Below are 12,054 nucleotides of genomic sequence, written 5' to 3' on the forward strand. Positions count from 1 at the left end.
ATTGCTACTATAAATGTGCATAAAAGAAACACAGACAAGTCATACTCTTTCTTCAAAAACATCGGATTTTCCTTTGATTTTTTCCATCCGGGCTATATACAAAATATGAAGTGTACTTGATAACATACCAATGGTGATGATATCTCCGGAATGTTTATTGCATAATACGAGATTTCAACAGAGTAACAATAAGTGACCCAACCCAAAAATTAGAAATACGCAAAGCATTAGTATTATTTCGCAAATTTTATCGTACATTCTTTCCACATGAACATTAGCATCACTTAAGTAGAACAGCTCTACACACACTGGAAGCCTTTACTCTAGGCAAAATTTACTCCCATTATGGTTCCGCTGAATTGTGGAGAGAAGTTCCGGTAATATGATTAATTATTAAAGTAATAAAAGAATCAAATCTAAAATATTGGTAACGGTAAGAGTGAAATAATCAACGAAAAAGGGAACAGTTTTATGCATGCTTTATAATATGTAAAGCGTATCTATACAATACTGACAGCTAACAAAAGGCAATGTCAAAAAAACAATTTATCCACATGTTTTCCAACAATTAATTAAACTTTGTTGTTTTTCAAATAATATACATTAAATATTCCAAGCCGATATTTAACGCGTTATTAATTAACTTCATTGTCCATATGTATTGAAAAAGGAAGCGAATTAATAGCGTTTATGGCGTGTAATCCGCTGCATTAATATATAAAATGATATAAAACTGAGGTATCAAAATTTTTAGAATTTCAATTCCATGCGTATTATACAAAATTTTCAAGCCAAAAATCAGCCATAGTTGTATTTAAGTTTAATAAAAATTGACAGTAAAGTTGGTAGGCAGTTGGTAGTTGGTAGTTGAACATTCGAATAACCAGCTACTTACTAGTTGCCAGTTGGTTATTCAAAATGTATAAGCAAGTCTGATTACCTTTTAAAACATAATGATAAAAATCATTCTTATCCATGTTTTGTTCTTTAATATTAATCTTCATTTCTTAAAATGCATTCAGCAGTCTCAAAAAGTACATGGAGAGCTAGTTGCCAATTCGCGATATAATTCAAAAAAGCTTCTTTTATTCAGTCACAAACGGATAAAATCATTCAATATGACATTTCATATGGTCTTTCATATCACTATCTGACACTTTCAACGTAAAGATCAGTCTTCGAAACACTCAGGAGAGCCAGTTGCCAATTCGCGTGTGAATAACCAACTGCCTACTGGTAGGCAGTTGGTTATTCGACATTTTACAGACAGTAATAGTTTGGGTCGAAAATGATAAAAAAAACAAATCTAGTCCTTGTTTCGTTCTTTATTGTTAATATTTATTCCTTTAAATGCATTCAACAGTCTCAAAATGCACCAGGAGAGCCCGTTGCCAATTCGCGATATGTTTCATGAAAGTCGATTTTTCAGACACATATGCATAAAATAATTCAATTTTACATATATTTTGTTCTTTCATATCAATATCAGACACTTCCAACGTATAGGTCAATCTTGGAAACACTCAGAGAGCCAGTTGCCAATTCGCGTGCGAATAACCAACTGCCTACTGTTAGGCAGTTGGTTATTCGACATTTTACTGACAGTCATTGTTTTGGTAGAACATGATAAAAAATTAATTCTAACCCTTGTTTTGTTGTTTTATGTTAGTATTTAATCTTTCAATTGTATTCAACAGTCGCTAAACGAACCAGGAGAGCCAGTTGCCAATTCGCGATATGTTTCAGAAAAGCTGATTTTTCAGACACAAATGAATAAAATAATTCAATTTTACATATATTTTGTTCTTTCGTATCAATATCCGACACTTTCAACGTATAGGTCAGTCTTGGAAACACTCAGAAGAACCAGATGCCAATTCGCGTGCGAATAACCAACTGCCTACTGGTAGGCAGTTGGCTGTTCGGCATTTTACAGACAGTCATTGTTTAGGCCGATAATAATAAAAATATCAAGCTAGTCCTTGTTGCGTTCTTTAATGTTAATATTTATTTCTTTCAACGCATTCAATAGTCTCAAAATGCACCAGGAGAGCCAGTTGCCAATACGCGATATGTTTCAGAAAGCCGATTTTAAGACACATACGGATAAAATAATTCAATTTTACATATATTTTGTTCTTTTGTATCAATATCCGACACTTCCAACGTAAAGGTCAGTCTTGGAAACACTCAGAAGAGCCAGTTGCCAATTCGCGTGCGAATCACCAACTGCCTACTGGTAGGCAGTTGGTTATTCGACATTTTACAAAATGCCATTGTTTTGGTAGAACATGAGAAAAAAATTCATTCTAACACTTGTTTTTTTATTTTATGTTAGTATTTATTCTTTTAAATGCATTCAACAGTCTCAAAATGCACCAGGTGAGCCAGTTGCCAATTCGCGATATGTTTCAGAAAAGCCAATTTTTCAGACACATCAGAATAAAATAATTCAATTTTACATATATTTGTTTCTTTCTTATCAATATCCGACACTTTCAACGTATAGGTCAGTCTTGGAAACACTCTGGAGAGCCAGTTGCCAATTCACATGCGAATAACCAACTGCCTACTGGTAGGCAGTTGGTTATTCGACATTTTACTGACAGTCATTGTTTTGGTAGTACATGATAAAAAATTCATTCTAACCCTTGTGTTGTTCTTTTTTGTTAGTATTTATTCTTTTAAATGCATTCAACAGTGTCAAAATGCACCAGTTGCCAATTCGCGATATGTTTCAGAAAAGCCAAGTTTTCAGAAAGATTTTGAAAGATTCCTCGTATGTATAATGGGAGTTAGTTTTCCCGTATTCTGCCCGATCGACTTTAGCATAGATTTTTGCTAGTTTTGCCTCAAGGTGGTCAATATTAAAAAGAAAACCTCTTTTATTATTATTTTTTTAGCAATGAAACAAAAATATTATATAGGGGACTTCGTGACCGAGTGGTTGAGGTCACTGGCACATGACCCTAACCCGATATGGGTTGAAGCCTTACTCTGGGCGTTGAAGTCTCAAGATGATGAAGCATGGTGATTCTACCTAGGTATCTGTCCGTAATGAAATAATGCAAGGAGGAGCGCCTGGGGTTTTCCTCCACCATAAAAGCTAGAAAGTCGCCATATGACCTATAATAGTGTCGTAGCAATGTTAAATCGAACCAAATATATCATATGGCATAACAACTATTGTGTAGATGATAAAATCTATAAGAAGTTCGTATGGATGCATTGATCGCTAAATAATTGCAAACTCGTCTTAATTAAATCTGCTCATGAGAGGTTGTGAAAAGTGCAACACTCCTCACATTCCCCTAGCATCGGCTTAGGTGAAAAAAATTTTCTGTAACTGTAACATTAACCCTGCATAAAGAGGCCAAACCCAAGATTTCTAAACGTTTTCACGTTAAACCAATCCCGATTCGATATTTGGGGTCGATAGCATTCAAAAAAGTTTCAAGGAGCAAGTCCCTGCGAATTAAACGGATTCACGACCATAAACGTACTTTATTATACAGTCTTAAATGACGTGTCTTTGTGCAAGAAAGGTCAGGAATGCAATAAAATAGAGGGTGATGGTGTCGAACAATGGTACGGGTTCAAAAAATCCAAGCTGGCTGCCAAGTATTGAAAACTATCCTTACATGTTTTCACTCCACGGGGTTATTTTCGTTGAATGTAATAACTAATGATTGCTTTTATCATTGCTAATAATAAGAAAACTATGTTTCCATGTCAAAACATACATTTTTCTGATACCTTTAGGCTGTCCAAGGTGAAAACAAAGCAGTTAAATTACTTTTATCAAAATAATGTTTTGTTTGTTGCAGTTCTTCCGTTTATGGTTAAAAACTTCCATGAACGTGTAAACCAACATCTGAAATCGGCAAATATGGAATTCACATGGAATGACTTCATTTAAACTTCTCTTTTCCTCTGCCTAAAATCAAAGTTTAATCGGGATTGAATACATATATCAAAAATATCATCGTAACAGTGAACGATTATAAATGGCAAAGTATGGAGTTGGAGGGACCTACAGCATTTTTGGTTATTTTCTTTGTTTTGTTTACAGAATATGGTTACTTTTTATCACAGGCAATTTAAACCGATTTTCAGCCACACATTAGTGGAACATATACATGTATAAGGTTAAAGGAAGTCAAGGATTATGTTGTTGCATCATTGTGAGTTTCGTGCAATGCAAGAGTTTTACTAACACATTATAAATATGATATTTAATGATACTTTAAACAAAATAACAAAAAAATACAGAGAAATAAAAAAACATTGAAAACCCAACAATAATTCATACATTAATTACGATTCAGACAACAAGGAATGTTACAAATATTTATTCAGAATAAAAAGAAACCAAAACAGAACAAATGTTGACACTGAAAATTAATCTTATGCATGTGAGCTTCCGTAGGTGAAAGAATTCAGCACCTAGCTGACAAGAGTCAAATCCAAAGCTGTAGAGGTGGTTCTCAGTTAGCATCCATAACTATTTGACCAAAGAGGTCATTATGATCACATTTTTGGCCAAAAACCAACTTTCATGAATGTTTCTTTTTGATCATGTACAGAGGGTTCTATTATATAACTGAACATTGATATTTTGCTATATTACAAGATTTATAAATAGGTTAATGTTACCTTTCATTTAAAAAAATCATATATGATGTTTCTAACAAAATTGTTTCATACACTAACGTTTAAATGTGTTTCGGAAATATTAATTAACTAATTCATTGTAATACAAAATTTCATCAATAATCTCTTGAATAATTACAGTTTGTTTTATTTCTAAGATATGATCTGGCAGAGAAACCAGGCAGTAATTTTGCAGCTAAGGTCTCTCATCCGCCAAGCTTTAGTTCCGTTGTAGTTCATCCATTGATACCGTCTACACAGATCATAAGGCCCATTAGTAGGTTCGTTATCTCCCCAGATGGTGAAATTAGAGTTTTCTGGTGTGTATCCGTACTCCCACGACCCTGCTTGCACAGATCTATGGCCGTCAATCCAGTAAAACCCTTTATTCCCATAACTTTTGAGAATGAAATTGTTCAAGTCCTGCATTGCAAGTTCTGAGTCAACATTGGCGAGATGTCCACCATCCTTTCGACAAGTAGCCTCAGCAGCATCACGTGTATACACCAGGGCGAAGATTTTGAAACAGTATCCATGAGTTGTGGTTGTATAAGCGTTAGGACAGATGTTTTCGCATACTTTTGACTCGAACTCGTCTTTCGATTCGAGGTACTGTTCACAGAGTGTAGATGGAAAGTCACATCGTCTGCTTCGTGTACTATTTCCTAAAGCATTTCTGTCGATCGCATTACATCTGGACCATACTCCCCATTCTGTGCAGTTGTGTGGACGACAAGGGTTCTGGCACACATCTGTTTCATACTTGACTTCGGATACTGAAAGGCGTCGGCAATAGCTTGTGTTAAATCCACAAAGTCTGGTACGGTTTCGGACACCAAATTCACCGGAGTTGCTGGCACTACATTCTGACCATTCGCCCCATTCTGTACAGTAATGCAAACGACATATTAACTCTAGTAAGTAGATGTTCTTTTGAGAATGGACCTCCTTCTCCAAGTTCATTATGAGTGTACCAATTAGTCGAAGAACTGGTTGATCTGACTGATTTCCTAAATCAACTACTGTTTGTCCACTTATTGTACCATTGCTACCGTATGGTGCAGTAGTACTCAAGTTAGACGTGGCACCAGCTGTAAAGGCTAAAGAATGGGCTACAATTAGCGAGGTGATAACCAGTTCTTGCATAGCTAAACCGTCTCTTTGTGAAATTTAATATCTGAAGTTAGAGAAATATAGGCACAATTATTTTAAGTCATTTTAGTACTATTGTCATTGTCTTTTATATGGTATAGTCGTCGGTCTATTTTCTTAACACTTGTTATTATTCTTTTAATGTTTTATATTTTTCCTGTACTCAGATGTTATACCTGTTTATTACACAGTAACATTTTAACATCTACACTTTTAACATCTACATTTATGTCTATTTATGAAGTGTTTAAGACAACTTTATTGATAAAACATTTTAGTTGATAAAATTGAAGCATTGATACATCTTGTAAGTAAAATCAGATCTGATATTTCATTTTAGAAACAATACCCTGTTTTAAACGCTCGTGTTTAGAATGTTTTATCATCTATTCTTAAAAACTCGCCATATGACCTAAAATTTTGTCGTTGCGACGTTAAAACCAACCAAAAAAACATAATGACAGAACATTTGATTCAATAGAAACTGTACAACAAAACCTTAAACTTTTTGAATAACACTATTGAATGACGGATTAACTTTTTGGCATCCTAAAATTTATTCTGTTCTGAAAACATAAATAAAATATACTCACAAGAAATCAGAAAAAAATAAGTTGTTATTCCTAGATCCGTAAATATACAAATGGTAATTAAGAGACCTGAAATATTTGTATATCATCTAAACCTTTAACTTTGTGCGTAACAACAGATATGTAATAAGTAATGTACAAGGTATGTCAGGTTAAAGCTCAAACTAGTTCGTGATTTTCTAGTGAGATTAAAGAAGTTGATCATACGATAAATATTATTTTTCAACGACAAACTGCACTGTATTGTGCATAAATTTAGGGGGATTTGTAGGTAGAGTTGAAGATATGTTTATATTGAATAGACATAATGAGGCATCTGTGTCGCAGTGGTTAACTTAGAATGGAATCAATCTGAATAATGTCAGATTCAGTTAGGGTCTTTTCGTGAAAGGAACTACATCACTCATGCCCCATAGAATATGCCTAAGCAGAACTCTGTTAGTTTATATCAAGATTAAATCAAATCGATGAAGATTTAAAGCAGGCAAACGTCACTTAAAGATTTGTTTCAATAGTAAGTACAATGATTTTAAGATAGATTATTATTTATTATTTACAAGATATTTTATAGCGCTCTTTTCATCCATAAAATAAACGTTCAAAAGCGCTGTACAAACTACATATCAGAGAATGATATGGACACACAATACAAAACAAAATATATCAGCAATAAAAGGTATTTAGCCTGAATCTGATTTTACTATACATTAAAATTGTACTACATATTATAAATAATAAGCAAAAGTAAATAGTTTCTATTGCAAAGTCATATACAGCTTGTTTTCCAGTGCAAAGTTAGTTTCAATAGACTTTAAAGAAAAGGTGTTTTTTAACGATCTTTTGAAAGCATCCAAGCCTTTAGCGTCTCTAATGGTAGCCGGAAGAGCATTCCATAACTTCGGTGCAGCTGATGAAAATCTACGATCACCGTAAGCCACAGTTTTGCTTTTTGGAACAACTAGTTGTTTCGAGTTGTTCTTGGATCTCAAATTTCTTGCTGGCTGATGGAGTTCTAGCAAGTATTTAACATAGATCGGTGATTGGTTATCCAATGCTTTGTATGTGTGAACTAGAATCTTAAAGTCCACTCTGTGAGTAATTGGTATCCAATGCAGTTCTTTTAATACCGGTGTAATGTGATCATAACGCGATATTCTCGTTAAGATTCGAGCTGCAGTGTTCTGAAGATTTTGAAGTCTATTCAGCAAAGCCTTCGGAACACCATACAAGAGCGCATTGCAATAATCAAGGCGTGAAGTGATGAGTGAATTTACTAGCGATTTTGTAGCATCTGTATTTAGATATTTCCTGATGTGGCCTATTTGACGTACCTGTCTGTATCCTGATCTACAAACTGAGTTAATATGTTTTCCATGCTCATTTTGGAGTCTAGAAAAGCACCAAGATTCCTTACACACTTCGATGGTTTAATGTTCTCATCTCCAATTTTCACAGAAACCGATTCAATATGTTTTTTGTTTCATTGAGAGGTAAATACAATGACCAGTTTTATCGGCATTTATTTTCAACATGTTGCTGTTCATCCAAGATACAATTTCTACGAGACAGTTGTCAACACAGCGTAAAGCATTTTTCTGGGTGACAGGATTTGTTGGTTTGAAAGATAAATAAAGCTGTCCATCGTCGGCGTAAAAATGGTGATTTAGTCCATGTTTCTTGCATATTGTACCAACTGATTTAGTGTACATTGTGAAAAATTTCGGTCCGAAAACGGATCCCTGTGGGACACTGTATGTCATTTGCACTGGTTTTGACAATTCACTATCCATGGTCACAGTTTGGTAGCGGTCGCTCAGATATGAAGTTATCCATTCGAGTGGTTTCCCAGCGATACCAAAGTGGTTATAGAGGCGGTGCAATTGTGTCTTGTGGCCGATGGTATCTAAAGCAGCTGACAAGTCAAGCATCACTAACATTGTTACATCATTTTGGTCAAGGGAGTTAAGAATGTCACTTTGAACCTTCAGTATTGCAGTCTCAATGGAATGAAATTTTCTGTATGCAGACTGGTGCTCTTCGTGGAGACTGTTTAAAGACAAGTGGCTTTCCAAACGAGCATCGACTACCTTTTCAAGTATTTTAGGCACGTACAGTAAATTAGAGACAGGTCTATAGTTCTTCAGAACATTTGCATCTAGATCTGACTTTTTGATGAGTGGTCTGATCAACGAACTTTTGAAGGATTTCGGTACATATGCTTTCTCCAAAGAATAATTGAATATTTTAGTGAAAGATGGTAGCAGTTCTACTAAGCATTCTTTCAAAAGCCATGTCGGAAGTGGATCTAGCTCACACGATTTACTTGCAGATTTTGAAATAACTTTTTTCACTTCATCCTGTGAGACTAGAGTAAAATCAATAAGTTTATCTATTTGCGTGTTCGAAATATCCTCGCTGGTAACCGCACCGGTTGGTAATTCTGTTTCTGACCTGATTTTATGTCTTATTCCATCAATTTTATCGATGAAGAAATCGCTGAAATTTTGCGCTAGTTATTTGGAAGAGGAAGATGTTGGCAGCACGGTCACCTTGTCTCTACCAAGAAGATTCTTTGTCACTTTGAATAAAGTTTTCTGATTGCGTCCGCAGGACTCTGTCTTTTCAGAATAGAAGTTAACACGTGTTTGTTTTAACAAATTTTTCACTGAAGCAGAGTGATTTCTGTATATCCTATGATCTACTGTCATATTTGTTTTTCTCCATTTGCGTTCAAGTGTTCGTTTCAAATGTTTGGCTTCGTGTAGCTCTTCATTATACCATAGATCATTTGAAAGCATACCAAGTTAAACCAAGCAATATAATTGGGTTTGATCGAGTATGTTGATTTGAGGTAATAAACGTGCAATATCACTCTCGTCGGCTAGCACCGAATTTGGCGTGAACACTCTAATTTAATTTTGTTGTGTTACTCATGGCGTCGATTCAATGTCCTTTTAAAAGAGTTATTCTTCAAATCGGCGTAAGGTGTGTTGCGCTTTAGCCAGCATCAATCAATCAGACTTTTCTTTTATAATTCACCTGGTTGCTTTTATGCTTCGAAAGAATCCCCTTGAAAATTTATTTTGTTAACATCAGGCTCGAATGGAGTCTGGTTACATTTATTCATTGTCAGACGGGGTTATCTGTGCGTGAGAGTTCCTCTAAAATAAAAGTTTTTTGTAGAATATTGTAGGTGCAAAATGCAAGAAAATCGAATGGGTCAGTTTCAAAGTGAATCATGGCGTCCGAGAAACCCAAGATTACTGTTAGATTGTGCCACTGCATGAAAGTCTATTTGATAGTCAATGTCTTGCCACCCCCAACCCCCACCCCCTGTGGTAAATGCTTTAGTAAACTTTCTACAGCTTGATTTACCTACCTCATTTAAATCCGGTATATGAAGTACATAAGTACTATATTTTCATCATAAACATCATTGTTAAGGAAAACTACCGCATCTTACCGCCACAGGAACGAGCAAATTGTGAAACAAATAATATTTTCCTCTTTTTTTCTATCTGAATAAAATATGAATTTTCCATGATGATTATTAGATACAACCCATTTAGAATAGATCGACAGTAATGACATTTGGCAATTACCTTAAGATTACTTAATATTGTCCCTAAGCGATCAAGATTTTTTGTTCGTTTGAACTACATAAGAGGCCGGAGAATTCCGAAATAGCATATAAAAATGGCAAAAAGAAATTAAAAGTAATAAAAGATAACTCCAAAAGATAAAAGGTAGGAGTAGATTTCCCGGAAGCACTGAGCACCCAAAACACACCTATAGTGCCAAGCATTTGCAAAGTAGGCCAGTTGTAACTAATAAAAGCAAATAACAGGAAGAGGCAAGGGGGAGGAGGGTTAGGGTTAGAAAAATGTGGGAAGAGAGGGTAGAAGGAAAAGTGAAACAAGATTGAAAACTCAAAAAGGGAATGCTACGTTCCTAAAACACAGTTATCCTACAACTACAGCAGCGCAGACACATACGTACAAAAGACAAACACACACACTCGCGCGCACGAATGCACGCACGCACTCACGCACACACACACACACGCACACGCACACACACACACACACATATACTCACACATAACTAACATACATAGATAAATAAACAGACAAGAAAGATATAAGAATTCTCTTGGGCACCGCCCGAGACACACAAACGCACAAGCACACACGTACGCACAAACATAAGCAGGAAAAGACAACAGTCGGGCACCACCTAAGGAATGCCGGCAGCCAAAATTAGGGTGGGCACTATAGCTCACTCATAGTAAAATGAAGGGAGCGCTTATGCAAAGGGAAATGATTGGAGGGGATGATTGGGGTAGTGAGGAGAAGAGGAAAGAAACGCTTTCAACAAACAAGTCACCATACGCGACACAAAATACAAGACGGACAGACAACAAGTTGTAAATAGTGGCACTGCTTCGGAACGGTCAGTAACCTATATAAAAGAAACTTGGGTTTTAAACGTGTTTAGGACATGCCTACCTCGCACTTATACTATTTTCAACAAGCTATACAATGCAATGTAAATAAAAGCACTCCTCGCTGAGAAAACATTAGTGACAACATACCAGATCATATCAAGTAAAACATAAAACTGAGGTCTGAAGTCAGGGCACCAAGAGTCTTACTTTTAATGGCACGACTAAGAAAGCTGCCAGACAAAATTCCAATCCCTGCGTCAATTCTTGTAGGATTAAAAAAAGCATCAAGGAGTCTGACACTTTATAAGTCACCACACCATCAAATAGGAAAGCGTAGCATTTAACTGCAGATGGGTCAATCACCAGACATGCACTGTGCTTCACAATTTTACATGGTATCCTCTTTTGATAAACTTTTTAACATATTTTACAAATATCTGAGAAAAATAAGAACGCATGTGAAAGTGTATTGATAATCAGTATTGTCTATTTTGAAATAAGAAGTGTAATTATAATATCCTATATTGATGTTAGTACTAAAACATTTCCAAAGATTTATGCAGACTATTATTGAATATTTTCTTCCAGTTTCTGCAAAGAAAACTTGTTCATGTGTTCAGTAAGGCCTATTTTTATATTGCAATAATGTTATCAAGAATGCACACATTAAAGTGAAAATTTGAGATGATTAGTACCAATAATCTTTAACAATTCAAATATATGACTAAAGTACACTGGTATGGAAAAAGGATGAATCTTTCGGGTAAAATGCTTCGAACACTATGAAAAAAAAAAAACATAAAATGATTACGTCACTGAAAGACATGTCCTTCTTATATGAAGGAAAATACTGGAATGGTCAGGGATACACTTTTATACTACACAAGGGGAAGAAAATGAAATTATCTCTTTAGAAATGTCAATTGAAAGCATTTTTGTAGGTCCGGAATAAAATCTATATCACCCAATACCCAACTTTCAAATATATCATTGTGGCAGTAGTTATAAACATCTTATTTTATGTTTATTGGTGAAATACAGGAAAATTGCAGTGAGATATAAATCAATATCACCCACAGTTGTTGTTGTTGCCGGATTACTTTTTCTGAAATGTAAACAAAACGGGATTACTTCCCTTGCCAATATGACGTTGTCAGTAACCTCCCTTGAATAGCGTCTACAGTAACAGATAGTCAAGGATGGCTCCGCGCT

At 35.3% G+C, this 12,054-nt stretch overlaps 1 protein-coding gene across 1 annotated transcript; it reads right to left on the reverse strand.

Annotated features, from left to right (window-relative positions):
• Positions 1-4,336: 4,336 nt before the first annotated feature.
• On the reverse strand, positions 4,337-6,556 carry LOC128550704 (uncharacterized). The gene is made up of 2 exons (XM_053530275.1): positions 6,399-6,556; positions 4,337-5,830 (listed from the first exon to the last, which is right to left on the reverse strand). Exon 2 carries the CDS (start codon positions 5,797-5,799, stop codon positions 4,807-4,809), a length of 993 nt encoding a protein of 330 aa, XP_053386250.1. The 5' UTR covers positions 5,800-5,830; positions 6,399-6,556; the 3' UTR covers positions 4,337-4,806.
• Positions 6,557-12,054: the final 5,498 nt, after the last annotated feature.

This window comes from Mercenaria mercenaria, chromosome 18, assembly GCF_021730395.1.
Source record: "Mercenaria mercenaria strain notata chromosome 18, MADL_Memer_1, whole genome shotgun sequence".
Lineage (NCBI taxonomy): Eukaryota > Metazoa > Mollusca > Bivalvia > Venerida > Veneridae > Mercenaria > Mercenaria mercenaria.